This window comes from Balaenoptera acutorostrata, chromosome 19, assembly GCF_949987535.1.
Source record: "Balaenoptera acutorostrata chromosome 19, mBalAcu1.1, whole genome shotgun sequence".
Classification (NCBI taxonomy): Eukaryota; Metazoa; Chordata; class Mammalia; order Artiodactyla; family Balaenopteridae; genus Balaenoptera; species Balaenoptera acutorostrata.
In genome coordinates, this window is record NC_080082.1 from 53,866,113 (window position 1) to 53,885,572 (window position 19,460).

The 19,460-nt window shown below is 54.3% G+C and overlaps 1 protein-coding gene across 2 annotated transcripts; it reads left to right on the forward strand.

The window, feature by feature from the left end:
* Positions 1-94: 94 nt before the first annotated feature.
* PLD3 (phospholipase D family member 3) lies at positions 95-18,470 on the forward strand. Of its 2 annotated transcripts, XM_007166813.3 has the most exons (13): positions 102-248; positions 10,007-10,196; positions 10,787-10,876; positions 10,982-11,056; positions 11,145-11,287; positions 11,743-11,926; positions 13,537-13,657; positions 13,738-13,865; positions 14,989-15,189; positions 16,416-16,555; positions 17,154-17,319; positions 17,775-17,874; positions 17,967-18,470. In XM_007166813.3, the coding sequence occupies exons 3-13, from the start codon at positions 10,850-10,852 to the stop codon at positions 18,152-18,154; spliced, it is 1,473 nt and encodes a 490-aa protein (XP_007166875.1). In that variant the 5' UTR covers positions 102-248; positions 10,007-10,196; positions 10,787-10,849; the 3' UTR covers positions 18,155-18,470. The 2 variants fall into 2 exon arrangements, with proteins under 2 accessions (XP_007166874.1, XP_007166875.1); XM_007166812.3 differs by lacking the exon at positions 10,007-10,196 and having other exon boundaries at positions 95-248.
* Positions 18,471-19,460: the final 990 nt, after the last annotated feature.

The window sequence follows — 19,460 nt, forward strand, 5'->3', positions numbered from 1 at the left end:
CTAGCCCTCCGGGTAGCCACCAGCGAGAGCACAGCGGCAACCGTCACGTGACCACCCGCAGTCTCCCAGGCGCTTCCCCCTCCCCACGCTAGCGAGGAGCGCGGCCAATGAGAAAGGCAATTGCCTGGCCCCCGCCGGCCCGCAGTCTAGCCGGAGTGCGCCTGCGCGCGGCGGGGGCGATCGGGCGGGGCTCCAGCCTAGAAGGTGCGTGCGGGGCTGAGTCCCGGAGTGGGAGACGTGGAGTGCAGGTAATATGCGATCTGGGGGCGCGGCGTCTCGGCTGCCCTCCTCGTGTCGTCCTTCGTCTATAATGCATCTCTCCTCTTATATCGTCCTCTGTCCCTTTATGTCCCCATTCCTCCCCTTATGTTGCATCCCGCTTAAATCGTTACCACTCCGCTTATGTCGCCATCACCCTCCTTATGTCGCCATCAGCCCCCTTAACAAGATTTCGTTCCCTTTAAGTCCCCATGGCCACCAAATGTCGCAGTCACCCCCCTTTAAGTCGTGTCGCCTTCTCATATCGCCTGCACCCCTCTTTTGTTGCTATTACTCCTTTACGAAGTCCTTCTCATAAATAGTCATCATACCCCCGTGTCACCTTCGCACGCCTCCTGTCTCCATCTCCTTAAGTTGCGCTCACGCTTCCCTTATGTCTTCCTCGTCCTTTATGTCTCCATCCCTCCCCGTCACCTTTGCTCCTCTGACAGCCACTGCCCGTGCCTAATGCTTCTAGTTGTCCCCATAAGGACCTACCCTGCCTTACAGTTGTTTCTCTTCCCTTCATGTCTCCGTTATTTCCCCGTGTCCCCTCTCACATACCGGGTACTAGAGCCCATTATCCTGGCTCCACCACTAAACATCTGGGTAACCTTGACCACCTAATCACACGTTTGCAGTCTCAGCTTCCTCATCTGTGAAACGCACACAAGGACACCTACGTCAGGGATGATTGTGAGGATCCTGCTAGTTTATTCTTGTGACATGCCCAGCTTGATGTGGCAGTTTGAGCTAATATGATTAATCATCTCACCCTCACCCTCATCCAGTCACCTTCATCCCCTCCTCATTGTCGCTCTCCCCCTCCCCCCAGCTGCCCTCATCACTACCGTGGTGTCATCACCAATCCCTGTATCCTAACACTCTCTGCCACAGCAGCCAACCCCTGCTGTCCCACATCATGATCTCTATGCTGTCCTCACCTCTGCCACATCACCACACCTGAGGGGGTGACCCGTCAGCCATCACGAACCTTGCTCATGTAAATACTTAATCCCTATCTCCTTACCTTGTTGGAGTGACTGATTTCCCACCCCCAAATTGAGAGCACTTAGCCAATGGCAGGAGTCGAGGAGCGCTTGGTGGGGGGAAGACTCTAGATAGCTTAGACCCAACCTTCCCTTGACTTATAGAATTGGGGGTGCAGAGAGATGAGGCAGGTCTCACCACACCTTTGTCAAACCTCAGCAACCCTGAATCCCCAGGTGGAAAGGTAAGTATCTTCGTCACTCAGCTTGCCTTAGCATGGCCGTGTAGGACAGTCATTACAATGTGTGCCTGGGGACTGGAACACCCTGGTTCCAATCTTGGTTCTAGCATTTAGTACTTAAATAGCTGCATGACCTTGGGCAGCTGGCTTAAGGTCCCTGTGCCTCAGTTGCTACATCTGCAACATGGGAATGAAAATGCAAGTTAATTCGTTCAATAAATATTTATTAAGCATGTTCTACATGCTCAGCATTGTGCTAGGCATTGGGGACACGTCAGTGAACAAAACAGAGATCCTTGGCCTCATGGAGTTTACATTCTAGCAGGGGTAAGAGACAGTGCACAAACAGGTAAGTAGATTATATGATGTGTTAGGAGGGAGTTGGGGGATGCAAAGATTATAGTTTTAAGTAGGGTGATCTGGTGACATTTGAACAAAGACTCGAAGAGGGGAGAGAGTGACATGGCTATCTGGGGGAAGAGCGGCATTCTAGGCAGAGAGAACAGCAAATGCGAAGGCCCTGAGGTAGGAGCATGCATGGGATATTTAAGGAATAGCAAGGAGACCAGTGAGGGAGGAGAGGGATGGGGGATGAAGTCAACGGGGTGATGGGGGCAGATCATCTGGGGTCTCACGGGCCATGGAGAAGACTCTGGCTTTACTCTGAGTGAGGTGGGAGCCATGGGAGGATGTGGAGGAGAGGAGGGTTGTGATCTGATGTGACATGACGTGACATGAAAAAGCAGCAGGAGCTGGAGAACTTCTACCAAGGATGGATTGGCAAGAGCAGCCTGGTTGGAAGGACAGCCAGACTCCTCTTCTTAAAGCTGCACTCACATATCCTTTGTATTTGGAGAAAGCTTCAAATGTCCCTCTCAAAGATTTGGGGTGGGGTGGGGTTGGGGAGGGATGTTGGTAGGGGTTTTGAGAGGCTACTGGGGAGGGACGGAGGGAGTCACAGATCTACAGATGTTACACAGCAGGAGAGGCAGCTGTCTACATCCGGGACCCTGAGGCAGCTTGGGCTCAAATTCTGGCTCCACTGCTTCCTGGCTGTGTCCCTTTGTGCCAGTGACTTAACCTTTCTAGGTCTTTTGTTCCCTTATCTGTTAAGCGGGGCTAAAAAAACCACTGCTGTTAGAATTGAATATATAAAGTGTTTTGAGCAGTGCCTGGTTCAATAAACGTAAGGAGCTCTTCCACATCCTATCCTTTCACAGGCTCCGACCTCCCTGAGGGTGGCAAGGAAAAGACATTCTGCCTTATTCTGTGTTTGGGAGTTGGTTTGACAGTGTAGTGTCCTGGAACAGAACTGAGCTCTGGGTTCAAATTCTTGGCCGACAGAGCAACGCCGTCTGACCTGGGCAGTGATTTCCCTGAGCCCTACCTCCTCATCTGAAAAACAGGGATAATAATGCTTCTTTGCCCCAGATGTGTTGTGTTGTTCATTTTGAACTGAGACATCAACCATTTTCATTGTTTTATTTTTCTCCAAGGCACCAACTGTATGTTTCGCTCATTTAATCTACTGTCTTACTCCCTCAAAAGAATTTCTTCCTTCCTAGGGACTTTTTTTTTTTTTTTTTCTGTTTTTCTGTGCTGTATCTCCAATTTCTAGATAGGGCTTGTCAGCAGTACTCATTGAATAAATACTCATTGAATGAATAGATGGATGAACTGGCCACTGAGCATCTGCCATGTACTGTCCCTGTGCTGGGTGATACTGGGGACACAGCAGTGACTGAGCCAGCCTGGCCCTGCCCTCACGGGTTTTGCAGTCCAGTGGGAGAAACAGATCCATCATCAGGTAGTGACAGCCCAGAGTGGTCAGGGCCAGGTTGGGGGAAACACAGGCAGAGGGATCTGGGCTGGGATAGAGAAGCCCAGGGGACTGTCAGATCCCAAAGAGGATGCCTGGACCAGACAGGGGGTCAGGGAGGGCTTCCTGGAGGAAGTGGTACACGAGCTGATAGGAATAAGCAACATGAAGTGGAGAAAAAGGTATGCTAGGCAGGAGGAGAAGCTGTGGGCAGGTTTGGTGGTAAAAGTGTGGTTTCAGTTTGAGGAACTGAAAAATATTAAATATGACTAGGGCATCAGGGATGGTAAGAGAATAAGCCCAAGAAGTTATTAAGGGGAGATCATTCAGGGCTTTGGGAGCCACAGTGAGGAGCTGAGACTATCCTGTGGATACCGGGGGTGGGGGGGGCCACAGAGAGGTTTTGAGCAGAGGGGGGACAAGTCAGACTCAGATGGAGGGGGAATTGGAAGGGTTGAGTGGAGGCCGGGAGCCATGGGATGTGGCTGGAGTGGGGCCCCAAGTGGGAGAGGCCAGTTCAGTGCCATGGAGGGGAGAGAAAATGGGTGGGTGGGAGACACGCTTGGGAGGCCAAGTGGATGAGTTGTGGGCGGTCCAGGACAAGGCCCAGGACTCTGGGGGAGTCAGGGCTTTCTGGAGAAGGTAGCACACAGGCTGAGACCTGAAGGATGGGTAGAACAGCTGTCCTTGGAAGGGGGACCCGGGGGAGGAGCAGGTTGGGGAGAGATCCTAAGGACAGTTGGAGACATGGTGGGTGTATGGGGATTAGGGACACCTGGGTGGAGGTGTCTAGGAGGCCATGGGACTTCCGGAGCTGAAATTCAGGGAGGAGGTGGGAATCCGAGACAGCTTTGGAGTCAGAAGGGGGGACTGAAGCTGTAATGGTGGGGAAGGTCCACAGGGGCTGTCCACGTAGGGCCCAAGAGGACATCGTAAGATGGTTGCACTTGGTCCTGGAGGCAATGGGGAGCCACAGAGGGGGTTTGACTAGGGATGGGACAGCTTAGATTTTTGAGTTCCAGTTCAGAAGTATTCGCCATTCATGATGGGGTGCTGGGGGACAGGGGGTTGTGTGTGTATTTTTTTACTTATTTAATTGTTTTTCAGACTGAGCATCTTCTCTCCCTAGAAGGGGGCACCTTCTAGGGGGTCCTTTGAAATAAAAGGTCTACTGCTGAAAACAAAACAAACAAAAAAGTTTACAAAACCAGTGCTCTGTTCTGTTTTCTGTAGACTTGACCACAGACAATTGTGCAGTCAGTCCGAAGGGGTCTGCACAATCGAATGAAAATCGGCTCCTTTAAACCCAAGAACAGTTCTGTTTTGAACCGTATGGGAGGTCCATAGGTTAGTGAATGTTTCCTGAGGTATGGCCTGTCCAGTGCTTCACGTGGGCTTCAGCAGCTAACTGGCCCCACACCCTTCTTTGCACTTTCAGACGGCTTGAATCAACCTTGAAGTGACCTTGAATTTTACCCTCAGGCTGAGGTGCCATTATCTGCACCTACCCTATTGCTCTGGGCTTAGAACACGAGCTACTTACACACTGTGTATACACTGAGTGTCACTAGATCTAGAGAGACATCTAAGAAAGTCTTTTCTCCAGGGTTTCCATTCTACTGCCTCTTTTCTTCCGTTTTCAATAAACATTTATTGAGTGGTTACAACGTGCTGGGCACACGGTGGGTAGAGAAATAAATCGGACATAGACTTAGCTTTTTAAGGGACACATATAAGTTTATCTATGATAAAAGTGTGCCCAGGGTACTAGGGGACACAGCTAACCAGCCAGCTTGTATCTGTGCTACCTGCCTGCTATGGATGGTTTCACTGACTCTGCCCAGCAAACGTGAGGCTGGTGTATTAGTCTGCCCATTGTTCTGAGAATGCAGGTGAGGCTCAGAGAAGGGAGCCTCTTCTCCCAGTAACACACAGAGCTAAGATCTGAACCCAGGGGTTTGGGACTGCAAGATGCACCCCCTTAAACCATTCAGAGATCCCCCAGCCACCACTCCCCAGATGGGTATAAAGTGATCCCCTTTTTATGAATGAGGCCAGCAGGGCTCAGAGAGGTAAAGCCCCATGCCCGATGTCACTGAGTAAGAAAGTGACAGGGGTGGGATCTGAACCCTGGCCCCTCCAACCCAAAACGCTGCTATGGAAGAGGGATCAAGTCTCCCACCCTGACCCTCACGGGTGTTCAGGGAGCTGTGAGCCAACACGTGTCTCAAAAGCCAGATGGGTTTTGCTTCCTCCTTTTCTGTGCGCTGTGGTTCACAACCCAAGTCAGGCAGGGCACAAGCCAAGGGAACAGGGAGATATTCTGTGGGCTGGTGAAACTGCACAACTCAGTCCCACAGGCTGGGACTCGAACCCAGCCAAAACCCACAGTGGGATTTGAACCCACGTTCTTTTCATTGAAACCGCACACCTGGTCTCGGGACTTAATGAAGCTTAGGTTCTTTATGTCTCAGCGCAGAAAGAATTTAGTGAGAGACAAAGTGATAGGTAAAAAGTGGATTTATTTAGAGAGATACACATTCCATAAACGGAATGTGGTTCATCTCAAAAGGCAAGAACGGCCCTGGGAAAAACACACTCCATAGAGTGTGGGCCATCTCAGAAGGCGAGAGGTCCGGAAATATGGGGTAGTTAGTTTTTATGGGCTGGGTAATTTCACTGGCTAATGAGTGGGAGGATTATTCCAACTGTCTTGGGGAAGGGGCGGAGATTTCCAGGAATTGGGCCACCGCCCACTTTTTGGTCTTTTATGGTCACCTTGGAACTGTCATGGCACCTGTGGTTGTGTCATTTAGCATATGCTAATGCAGCGGTCCCCAGCCTTTTTGGCACCGGGGACCGGTTTCGTGGAAGACAAGTTTTCCACGAGCGGGGTGGGGGTGGGGTGGTTCAGGCGGAGCGATGGGCAGCGGCAGCTGAAGCTTCGCTCACTCGCCCACCGATCACCTCCTGCTGTGCGACCTGGTTCCTAACAGGCCGTGGCCTGCTAGCGGTCCGTGGCGCGGGTGTTGCGGACCCCTGTGATAATGTATATAATGAGGCTCAAAGTCAAAGTCTCCTGGAAGTCAAATCTTCCGCCACCTTGGACCTGGTTGGTTCTAACCAGTTTATGCTGTATCCTCAACGACTGTGTCATTCTTTTAAAGATTGTGCCCTGCCCGCTTCCCTCCCGTTTCACTGGGAGGGGGCACACCTGCTGGTGGAGGTGCCCCCTACACCAGCGAGGAAGCAGGGCATGAGGACCAGCCTGGACATTGCACTGGAGCCCCAGGGTGAGTTCTAGGTTCCTGGGAACCCTGGACTTGAGATGAGCTGAGAAGGCCAGCACTTGCCGGCCTGGCCCTGTCGGCCCGGCTGTCCATATCCCGCTTCAGTTTCACCCTGCCCTGCTCCCCCTAGGGATCTGGGGATTGAGGGGGCTGGATACCTATCCAGCTGAGGCCACAGTCCTCTTTCGGAGACTGGGATGTTGGGGAAGGGCCCCCGCAGCTAGGAGCCTGAGCCTCATAATTTAATTTCCATGGAAGGCCTATGTGCATTTTTTAAAATAGTAAAGGCCCACAGTAAAAAGCAGGCATCTTGCCTGGCCGAGGGTGGGGAGGACGGAGGCGGAGGGAATCATGCCTTTTTTCTTTTCTTTTTGGCTGTTAGGACCCTTGAGACAATCATATTTATTGAGAACCTCTTGCATGCCCATTCTATGCACTTGATATATATGAATTCCTTTAGTTCGAAGGAGCCACTCAGATTTTAGACATCTCAAATTTTACATGTTCAAAAAACACACATTATTTATTTATTTTTGATATTTAAAAAAAATTTTCTTTTTCCCAAACTTGCTCCTCCTCAGTGTTCCCCCAAATCACACGCCCACCCCAGTCAGTTCCCCACACAGCCAGAGGGAGCCTGTAAACACCTGTATTCGTTTCCTGGGGCTGCTATAACACATGACCACAAACTGCGTGGCTTAAAACAGCAGAAATTTATTCTCTCACAGCTCTGGAGACCAGAAGTCCAAAATCAAGGTGTCAGCAGGGCCGTGCTCTCTCCAGAGCCTCTAGGGGAGATTCTGTTCCCTGCCTCCCCCAGATTCCCGTGGCTCCAGGTGTACCCAGGTTTGCAGCCCATCACTCCAATCGCTGCCTCCCTGGTCGTGTCTCTTTTCTGTCTCTTTTAGAGATACTTGCCCTTGGGTTTAGGACCCACCCAGATAATCCAGAATAATCTCATCTTTAAATCATTGACTTAATTACATCTACAAAGACCCTTTTTCCAAATAAGGTCACATTCACAAGTTCCAGGAGTGATGACCACATCTGACATACCTATGTTGAGGCCCCCATTCAACCCACCACAACCCCCAAAGGAGATCATGTTCCCTCCTCTGCTCAGAACCTACCTGTGGCCCCATCCTTCTTGCCACAGTCCAGGTAGCCCAGCATGATCTGGTCCTGTGACCTCAGACTTACCTCCTCTCCCTCTTCCCACAGGCCATTCCACTATAGACACTGGCCTCCTTGCTCTTCCCTATCCACACCAGGCACACTCCTGCCTCACAGCCTTTGCACTGGCTGTTCCCTCTGCTTAGAACACTCTTCCCCAAGATGTCCAGTAGCCCCATTCCTCCTCTCCTTGAAGTTTTCTTCCCTCAGGTATCCCCTTCTCTGCGAGGCCTTCCTTGACCTCTTTATTTAAAATTGCAAGCAATCCCAACCCCGGCCCCACCCCTGTCCCTCTTCCCTGAGTCTCCATAGCACTTATTACCTTCTAACATATAATTTAATGTAATACTGTTTTTTGTCTGTCTTTCCTCACCTCTGTTTTGTCCACAGTGATAGCCCCAGTGCCTAAAACAATATGTGGTGCACAGGTACTCAATAAATGTGTGCAAAATTAATGAACAGCCTTGTAAAAAGTAGGTGCTATTCTTGCTGTGCCCATTTTGCAGATGGGGAAACTAGGGCACAGATGCACTGTCACTCCTCTGAAGTCAGTCACGTACACACTGAGGCTCATATTAAGATCAGGCACCTGGCTCTGGAAGCCACAGTGTTAACTGCCTCGCCAATCTAACCCAATCTACACCACCTCTTCAGGACTAGTTTTCTTTTTAAATATTGATACCTTAGGTGTATTGCTTTGATAAAAATATAACAAGTCAAAATTAAACCCATCATTACAGACCTGTCATCACGGCACAATTTGAAAGCCAAAAGGTCGCTAACAAACTGAATGAAATGCCGTCTATTTTCTTCCTATTTTTGATTTATTACCGGCCATCCCAGTTCCCCTGGCTCACCTTGCAGAGTGACGTCCCTCACAGCTCCGCGCCCTACCTCTGCCCAGTTTTGTTTTTGTTTATCTTAGCTTCCCTAATTTCACATCACCTGCTGTTCCAACCCCATATTCTTAAATAAAACATTTCTCACCAAGGCCCTTCACAAATAAATAAATAAAAGGCAAACTTGTTTCCCGCCCCATGCCTCCCCCTCCCCCCACCCTCCAACCCTGCGGTCAGCCACATCCAAGACTGTTATCTTCTGCTTCTCTTGGTGACCTCTGGAGTTCCAAATAACCTTGATCTGTTACCATTTCTTGCTGGATCCATTTGACCCATCCCCGTTTGGCTCGCTCCCTGCAATGATAGGAGGGGATCTAGCTGTGCTCTTCCGCCCTTGACAATGACAGTCTGGGATCGGACGTTGGGGGGAAAGGGGCTTCCAAATTATCCTTTCAGATCTAGGCAGGATATTGCGGTGAGGAGAGAACCTGCCTCCCTTTTGGAATGTCCTTCCTTTTTTCTTCTTTTTTTAAAACACGTTAATGCGTGCGCATGAATTTTTAAAAACGTGACAAAACCTGGGAGGCGGCAACACCCGTGTAGGCTTTATAATTATTTTTTAACCTGCACAGAGATGTTTTCTCTTCTTTTCTGTAAGTCGCTCATATTTCACAATTTTAAAAAAGAAAATAGGCGGACGATAAAAAGCAATCCTGACCCACCCCCAAATCCCGCTGTCAAGGCAACCACTTCCAACGCTGTTGCTTCCCTCAGTAATAATCCTCTGCATTTGTTGACTTCCTGCCTGGATGTGGGGAAGGGGGTCCTGCCCCTCTTTCATTGAGAAAGGTGGGCGGGGAGGGGGACCTCCAATTTATTTCTCCATCTGTGGCCTTAAATCCTGCTTCGGAGATACGAGATGGTATGTGGGAAACCCTGCTTACCCCTCCAGCCAGAGCCTGGATTTAAGAGACAAGATTTTTAAAATCCTTATCAAAATATCAGTTGACTTTTTTTTTTTTTTTAACGAACACTGACTGCAATCTACAGTCCAAGGGAAAACCCACCATCCCCTTCCCCCCTACCGCTCTTCCCCTCCCTTAGCGTGGGCTGCGTCTTCTAAGCTGATTTCATCGCTACGTCCCTAAATCATGTTATTCAGCCTTGATCATTCCATTTCACTTTATAATTTTTAAAGTCAACCTTATTTATGTATTTATTTTTGACCAGGTAATATATGCCCATGCTACAAAAATTCACATGGTTTGCAGACGAGAAAAGATGTGGGGGACTTTTTTCTCTTTACCTGTGGCCTCCCTACCCCACATGGGGGCTCTAGGGTGGACCGTAGCAAAGCCGATCGCTCAGCCATGTACTCTCCCTCCACCCCCGTCAGGTTGGCTGGACTGGGCTGCCAGGCCCCCCTTCTCCCTGCGGTGAGCCCGGACCGGCGCGCTCACTGCGCAGACTCCCCGCTGCAGTGGGCGGAGCCCCCTCGGGCCCCGCCCCCTCCTTCCTCCCGCCCCTGCTCAGCCTGTGGGGGCAGAAGCTGGGGCCCCGTGGAGGTAGCAGCAGCCGCCTGCCGAGTAAGGCCGAGGCCCCTCTGGGGTAGGGTAGGGGAGGATGGTTGCGGGGATGGGCTGGGGTCTGGCGGTGAGGCCGCGATGGTCCTGGGCTCCCGGCCTGAGCTGTCTAGTGGTTACCTGAGGGTGAGGGCAAAGGAGCCACCTGGAAAATGACTTCTGGGTAATCCCAGGGCTGGGAGAAGCCAAGCACAAAGATTTAGGGCTCCGCTGACTCAATCCGGAGCTGTCATTTTGGGAATGTATAGGTTAGAGCTCAGAGAAGGGAAAGCGCTAATGGGGAGCAGTGTGGGTGCTGATGAGGGGCAGGGTGGGCGCTTAGGGGGGGCATGGTGGGCACTAAAGGGGGGCAGGGAGGGCACCGCAGAGGGATAGGAGGAAAGCAGAGGAGCTGGACCTTGAGGGATTTCGAAATCCCAACTGACCAGCAGTCAGCTTCCTCCTTTAGGGGTGACAGGCGCAGTGCCAGGGGCCCCCGTGATCACAGACAAGGCGACCCAGTGAGTCCCGTGAGCCCGAGGATGATCTGCTTTCTGTGATGTCCCCCAAAAGCCTAGAACACCCAACACAGTGCCAGCTTTTGTTCCCCGCAGTTTGGAGACCCTGACACACCCACTTTCCCGCTGGAATCTGTATAACCCCTGGCTGCCAGCAAGATGAAGCCTAAACTGATGTACCAGGAGGTAGGTGGATGGGGGACCCAGTGGGGAGGGCTGGACCCAGCAGAGGGTGGGGGCCCCACTGAGCTGCCCTGTCACCCCCCACCCACCATCATCCCTGTCCCCCAGCTGAAGGTGCCTGCTGAGGAGCCCGCCAGCGAACTACCCATGAACGAGATCGAGGCATGGAAAGCTGCAGAAAAGGTAGGAGCCCACCGCCACCCTCACTCTGTCTCAGCCATGGCCTGGGCTGCCCTCCTTGGGCTGACTGATTGCCTCCTCCTCCCCACAGAAAGCCCGTTGGGTCCTGCTGGTCCTCATCCTGGCGGTTGTGGGCTTCGGTGCCCTGATGACTCAGCTGTTTCTATGGGAATACGGCGACTTGCATCTCTTTGGGCCCAACCAGCGCCCAGCCCCCTGCTATGACCCTTGCGAGTAAGTGGAGGGGGGCGTGGGCGCCTCAGATTGTGGGGGGAGGGGCCCTGCCAGGCCAGGGACACTTCAACACGCACTAAGCAGGGCCTGCACCCAGTGGTCGAGACAGAATAAGGTGATCGCCGACTCCCAAGTGGACTGTCACGGTTCTTCCCTCCATGCCCACCACCTTCCCCCACACTGTTGCCATGGCATCATCTTCTGTCTGTGAACAGACACACATGGCGTCTTCCATCCACATCTGTGGACAGACACACACACACACAGACACACACACACACACAGACATCCACATGCACAACCTTCCTTCCACACCTCTAGACAGACAAATGCAGACACACAGAGAATCATGAGTACAGACACAAATACACATAGTCTTCCATCCTCCGTGGGCAGACAAGTGAGCACTCACATTCCAGCCCCCTATGGCTGATTCTGCCTCCCCCACCCCCCAGAGCAGTGCTGGTGGAGAGCATTCCCGAGGGCCTGGACTTCCCCAATGCCTCCACGAGCAACCCCTCCACCAGCCAGGCGTGGCTGGGCCTGCTCGCCGGTGCCCACAGCAGCCTGGACATTGCCTCCTTCTACTGGACCCTCACCAACAATGACACCCACACTCAGGAGCCCTCTGCTCAGCAGGTACCTGGCAACCTGGGCCCTGGCTGGCAGCGGCGGGCGGCGGGGGGAGGCATTGGGGAGGTGGATGAAAGGGGTTTCCCTATAGCCCGGGAGGCAGGTGGACATGTCTCACACAGAGGGTTGGACACAGGTGTTTGGAAGCAACTGTCTTCACATGGCCCTCTGGACTGGGGGTGTTTTGTCACAGTCATCTGGAGGCCTCTGAATGTCAGGGTATGGGTTTGGTTACGAGGGATTAGGCTGGCAGATATCACTCACCCACAAGCTGCCCCGACCCTGTCACACAAAGAAATGGAAACATGGAGTGAGTACCAGCCCAGCCTCAAGCCAGGCTGCCACTTCCCAGCTGTGTGACCTTGGGCAGGTCACCTTACCTCTCAGTCTTCAGTTTCCTGATCTGTAGAATGGGGCAATATCTAGCACTCCCCTCTTGTGAGGATGAAACGGGCTAATCCCTGCCAATTATAGCACAATGCCCGACAGAGTCAGCCCTTTATAAGCATTTGCTCTGATAACCTTGTTACGGTCTGCAGACAAACTTAAAAAACATAAAACTTCAAGATTTGACAAGGAACAGCCTAGGTGGATAAGCCCTTCATTGAAAGACATGGTGAATTTGTCCCTTTTTTCCCCTTTCCCTGCTGCCACTCTTTGTCAGAGGTAGGCTTAAAATGTATTAAAATTGTGACATTTATTAAGCACTGCCTGAAAAAATATACGACAGTTAAAAATGATATGAGCTGGAAATTCCCTGGCGGTCCAGTGGTTAGGACTCTGCGCTTTCACTGCCAAGGGCGCAGGTTCAATCCCTGGTTGGAGAACTAAGATCCCACAAGCCAAAAAAAAAAAAAGTCATGAGCTCCCACGCCCTGCTGGTTCCTACTGGAATGGTTCAAAGCATAAAGGAGGCAGACCATCTGAGTTCAAATCCTGCTTCCCCATTGATTTCTCCAATGCTCAGTTTCCCCATCTGCACCTTGGGATATACTCAGATTTGCCTCATCAGTGAGAGTTGTGAGAAGTCAGTGAGTTCACATGTAAAGGGGCTTAGAAGGGGCCTGGCTCACAGTAGAAACCGGGGAATCAATGGCTGTTGCTATTAATGTTATTGGCATCATCAAGCCTCACCCAAACCTTCCCAGACCCCAAGCCTGCACTGTGCCCCCAACATCCTGCAAGGTGCCCAGAGGTGCCTTCTGTGACGGGCATTGATACTTCCAAGTCAGGATCTTGGGAAGGTCCCGTGAAGGGCAGGAGTGGCAGGGAGGCCCTAGCAGGGCTCAGAGCGCCAATTATTAAAACAGATAAAGGGACTTCCTAGGTGGTCCAATGGTTAAGACTCTGCACTTCCACTGCGGGGGGCACGGGTTCAGTCCCTGGTCAGGGAACTAGGATCCCACATGCCGCACAGTGTGGCAAAAAAATCAATAAAATAAAACAGATAAAGGTTTTAACATCTTAACCTGTGTAAAGCCTTCCCTGAGTGTACCGGCTAATGTAAAGCCTGATCAGATCTAAAAGCCTAATCTCAAAACAACTCCATGGGGGGTGCTGCGTGGGGTTGGAGAGTTGGCTGATCCAGCCCCTCAGAGGCTCTCCCCTTCCCCCAGGGCGAGGAGATCCTCCGGCAGCTACAGACCCTGGCACCCCGAGGTGTGAAGGTCCGCATTGCCGTGAGCAAGCCAAGTGGGCCCCAGCCCCAGGCAGATCTGCAGGCCCTGCTGCAAAGCGGTGAGCTAGGGGGCAACTGGGGGTGGGCTGGGCCTGGGGCTGCCCAAGCCAGCCCCTGACCACCACCCGTGTCCGTCCAGGTGCCCAGGTCCGCATGGTGGACATGCAGAAGCTGACCCATGGCGTCCTGCACACCAAGTTCTGGGTGGTAGACCAGACCCACTTCTACCTCGGCAGTGCCAACATGGACTGGCGTTCCCTGACCCAGGTCTGCCTGCACCCTGCCCACCGCGCTTCTAGGCCGCTCCCTGCCCCACAGGGCGCCTGGCCTCCAACTGCGCCCCACCTCAACCCCACAGTCCTCTCTTCCAGTCTCTGCAATGGCTTCCTTCCCCCCTCCTACCTAACACCCCCAAATCCAGCCCTCCACCACCCTCGCTCTGCTCAGGGAAGCCCCTCTGATCCCCGATGGCATCTACAGGACATTCCAGGCCCTGTCCGCCCATTTGACCTTCATGATTCACTCTCTGCGTGCCTGCTCTAAGCCCAGCCCTGTTCTGATGCTGGGAACGTGGTGGACCTCTTGGAACCCCCGGTGCAGGGTGGAGACGGGCCTGTCACCAGACAGTGTCAGCCCAGAAGGGTCAAGTCTGAGATGGTGGCAAGGGGGGAGCACAAGTGGAGGGGTCAGGGCCAGGATGGGCGACCCAACCTGGGGTACCAAGGAAAGTCTCCCAAAAGAGGTGAAAACTAATCTGATAACTGGAGGAGCTGTAGTAATTGGCACAGGACAGGAAAAGGGTACAGCTTAGGCAGTGATCATTTGCTCAACAAATACTTTCCAAACCCCTAATCTCACCAGCTCCGCAGGGAGACGCTGAAGACACAGCTGTCTCTGAGACATCCCCTGTGCCTGCCCTCCCAGTCCAATGGGGAGGCAGGTTTGTCACCAGAGAAGGTGATGAAGGAGGCCCAAGGGACCCTGGGAGCCTCAAGGAATGCCTGACACAGGCTGGGCAGTCAAGGCAGGATTCCTGGAGGAGGAAACTGTCAGCTGAGACCTAAGACTGAGTAGGAGCTCAGCGGAGGGTAGAAGCAACAGTGTACGCAAAGGTTCAGGAAACCTGGAGCTTTGGAATAACTGATTTTCACCAAAACTTAAGATTCTAGTCTTGAGTCAAGATCATGTCCATCCCAGGACTTTAGCTGGGGGAAGTGGGGGGGCGCGGTTAAGGGGCAGAAAGAAGGGAGACAGGGGCAGAGAGAGGGGGAGATAGAAGGGCAAGGGACAGGAAGGGGGACTGGGGGGGGCAGGGGGAGGGGCTGCAGGTGTCCATGTCATCTGTGGGCACCAGGCCACCACCCCCAGGCTCAGCATTGCCCTCCCACAGGTCAAGGAGCTGGGCGTGGTCATGTACAACTGCAGTTGCCTAGCTCGAGACCTGACCAAGATCTTCGAGGCCTACTGGTACCTGGGCCAGGCGGGCAGTTCCATCCCGTCAACCTGGCCCCGGCCTTATGACACCCGCTACAATCAAGAGACACCAATGGAAATCTGCCTCAACGGAACCCCTGCTCTGGCCTACCTGGCAGTGAGTCCGAGGGAAGAGGGGCCCGTCACACCCTGGCCACATCCCTTCTCTCGGCCCCCATCAAGCCCTGCCCAGTGATTTGGTAGGGTTGGGGGTTCCTGACCACTGGCTGTCACTCCTGCTCACTCAGGGGCCTGGGCTGTGTCCCAACCTCCCTAGGCCTTGGTTTCACGTAGAAAATAAGTATTGCAATATTTACCACCTCTTCGGGCTAGTGAGGAGGCACGGCTGGGTCCATGCAGGCCGAGCCCTGGGTGACCTGTCCAGTATAGCTGCATGTCGCATTTTTAATCAATTAAAATGAAATACAGTTAAAAACTCAGTTCCTCAGTCACACTAGCCACATTTCAAGTGCTCAGCAGCCACACATAGCAAGCGGTTGCCATACTGGACAGTGCAGATAGAGAGCATTTCCATCAATGTGGGAAGTTCTATGGGACAGCAGCCACTATTGCCCTTGGCACTCTGGACAAAGCACCGCTGTTTTTAGCTGTTGATATTTTCACTGGTTGGGGTGGCCAACCTGGGTCCCCCCGAGCAAGTCACCTGGCCAAGCCCAGTGTCATCCTGGAGGGCCACACTACGACTCATTGGGGTCCTTTGCTCCAGTGACCTCCCACGGGACATTAACGGTTCCCCCGTTACCACTGCCCCTTTCAGAGCTCGAGTTCGCTCACCTGTTGTGAGGATGGAGAGAGCTGGGTGAAGGGCCTGGTGTGGCTGGGCACATGAGTGCCATCAGGATGGACTGTAAGTCAGGGACAAAAGTGATTAGAGCAGAGGTCCTCAAACTTGAGCATGCATTAGAATCACCAGAAGGGCTTGTTGAAACCCAGATTCCTGGGCTCCACCCCAGCACCTTGATTCTGTGTGCCCTGGGCAGTGAGGCCCAAGACTTTGCATTTCTAACAAGCTTCCAGGTGATGCTGTTGCTGCCTGACCAGGGACCGCATGTCGAGAACCACTGGGTTAGAGCATAAGTTCTGGAACCAGACAGCCTCGGTTCAAACCCTGGCTCCATTTATCAGCTGTGTGACCTTAGGCAAATCACTTACCCTCTCTGAGCCTCCGTTTGCTCACCTGCAAAAAAGGACGTGGTAATTATCCCTCCCCTTCATGGAGGCTGAGCATTAGTGAGACCCTCAGGACCTGGCTCGTGACAAGCTGTCTGTAGCAGGGGTCCACTGTGAAGGACATGCGTCTTGACTGTCCCCCTCGTCCCCCAGAGTGCACCCCCACCACTGTGTCCAAGTGGCCGCACCCCAGACTTGAAAGCCCTGCTCAATGTGGTGGACAATGCCCGGAGTTTCGTCTACATCGCGGTCATGAACTACCTGCCCACCATGGAGTTCTCCCACCCGCACAGGTACCGCTGGGCGCGTGGACAGGGATTGGGGAAGGGAGCCACCGCGAGTGGAAGAGGAGACAGGAGAGAGAGCGATGGGGCCCAGAAAGCAGGCACGGGGCCAAGGCCAGGGGACAGAGGGAGGGGACGCCATGGGGAGAGACAGAGGTGACAGGGAGAGTGGGTCTGGATGCTCAAGACAAGGAGAAGGGGACAGAGAAGAGGATGAGAATATTCGGGGGGTGGTGTGGAGACGGGGGACTGGAGACTTAAGGCAGAGGGTGCGGGATGTGGGATTTCTGCAGGTAGGAGGCAGGGAGTGGGCTGGATATGGGATGACGGGCTTGGGAGGTGGGACTAAGGGTATTCAGGTCTGGGGCGGCAGGGTTGGGGTTTGAGAGCTGGGATAGGAAGGGGGGATGACTGGACTCTGGGGGCTCAGAGCAGGTAGTCTGGGGGCAGCAGACAAGACAATGAGAAGATTGGTGGGGGGGGCAGGGCTTGGCGCTAGAGATGGGGTGGGGGCTTGGGGCTTCTCAGAAGCTGCAGCGGGACCCAGGCCTGGCTCCCTAAAGCTGAAGTGAGGCCTCCCTCCGCATCCTGCACCCCCCTCCCCAAGGTTCTGGCCTGCCATTGACGACGGGCTGCGGCGGGCTGCCTACGAGCGGGGCGTCAAGGTGCGCCTGCTGGTCAGCTGCTGGGGGCACTCTGAGCCATCCATGCGGGCCTTCCTGCTCTCCCTGGCTGCCCTGCGTGACAACCACACCCACTTTGACATCCAGGTGGTAAGCACCTACCCCAGACCTACCCGTCAGCCCCTGTGCAGGGCAGTACCGGGGACACAGCAATCGTGGAGCTCACCTGTCTTCTGACAGGGACGACCCAGAGTGGGCTGTGCCCTGATGGGCCAGAATCACGGGCACGGGCAGAGGGATTAGGGCTGGGATGGGGGAGCCCAGCAGAAGCTCCTGCCGCAGCCTGAGGGGTCGCGGAAGACTTTCTGGAAAAGGGGACATCTGAGGTAAGACCTAAGGGATGAATAGGAGTCATTCTAGAGGGCACAGGTGGCATATGAGGCGACGGGGTCCTCCCTTTCAGCCGGCGTTTACCGAGTACCCATTCTGGCCCCCAGGCCCACGAGGGAAGCAGCTGAGTCCCCAGTCCCACGGACCTGGTTCCACTCCCCACCCCAAACCCTGGGGCTTATCTAACCCAACCCCACATCTCCCCTCCCTCTCAGAAACTCTTTGTGGTCCCTGCGGACGAGACCCAGGCCCGAGTCCCTTACACCCGCGTCAACCACAACAAGTACATGGTGACTGAACGTGCCACCTACATCGGTGAGTGTCCTGAACGCCGCCGGGGTAGGGGGACGGAAGGGGGTCCAGGCAGCACCACGGGCCCTGACTCTCTGGACCCCCGCTCCCTGTAGGAACCTCCAACTGGTCCGGCAGCTACTTTACCGAGACGGCGGGCACCTCGCTGCTGGTGACGCAGAACGGGCGGGGCGGCCTGCGGAGCCAGCTGGAGGCCGTTTTCCTGAGGGACTGGGACTCCCCTTACAGCCATGACCTTGACACCTCAGCCGACAGCGTGGGCAACGCCTGTCGCCTGCTCTGAGGCCCGGTCCAGCGGACAGGCCAGGCCTGCGAGGCCCCCGCGGGCCCGGGTGTTCCGGGTCTCGATCCCTGTCCCCGCGCCCCCGCTTCTGTCTGCCCCATTGTGGCTCCCACAGGCTCCGCCCCCTGCTCTCCCGCTTCTACCTCCGCCCCCGCCAGCCTGATGCTGCGGCCGCAGAGGACCCAGCCAAGCTGGGGGAGGGATCAGCCCCCGAAGAAGTAGGGGTGCATGCTGGGCCTGGCCCCCTGGCCCACCCCACTTTCCAGGGCAAAGAGGGCCTGAGGTCATAATAAGAAGTAAATAACTTGTGTGTACAGCCTGTGCCTGACTGAGTGGTGTGAGGTGGGGTGCCGGGTAGGGGACAGCTGGCATGGGCCTCTGGTGGGGACACCTTCACGCATGCTGAGCCCTCAGCATGTGACCAGCGTGGTCTGGTGTGTACTGGACGCTCGGCACACGGCTGGTACGTGCTGAGCCCTCAGTGGGTGACCAGCGTGGGCTGGCGTGTGCTGAGCCCTCGGCGCACAGTGCACGTGAGCTAGTGTGTGCTGAGCATGCGCGTGTGACCTTGTGGGCTGGCATGACCCGAGCCTCATGTAGCCAGCGTGGCGCAGCGTGTGCTGCACACTCGGCATGTCCCCAGCCAGATGAGCGCGCGCTGAGCCACTGCCGCAGCCCGCGGGTGGACTTGCACGTCTGGACACGAGCGCATGCACCCGGCGTGAATTTGCATACACCTGCTGAGTGAACTCACACTTCGCATGTCCCAAGCATGGATGAGTGCATGCCAAGCCTGTCACGCGTGGCAAAGACAGGTCAGCAGACGCTGAGAACCTGGCATCTGACAAGCTCAGATTGGCATCTGCTGAGCACTGAGAATGTTCTGAGGGTGGATTCTTGCGTGCCAGGCACTGAGCATATTTAAGGGATGGGTCAGTGTGCCAAACACAGCCTCCAGCCTGAGCCAATGGCTGACTGGGTGCAGCATTAGAGAGCAGGGCCTGGGTGCCCCCCCGAACCCCACCCCAGTGCCAGTCTAGGCCTCAGGCAGGGAGGACAGGCATGAGGCAGTACTGCTGAACAGTGCTTTATTGAAATAAACAGAGGCAGCAGGGCCGAGGGTGTGCTCAGGGACAGTGGGGTGCAGGCCCCTTCCTGCGTCCCTCTGGCCGAGGGGGCCACGGGCCAGACCCCAAAACCCTCCTGTGTTCGGGGTGTGTGTGCAGGCATGCGCCGTGAGGTGGGGGGGGATGGGGAATTTCTGGATAATTATCTTTCTGTAAGAATAGTTTGTCGGTTCAGGGGA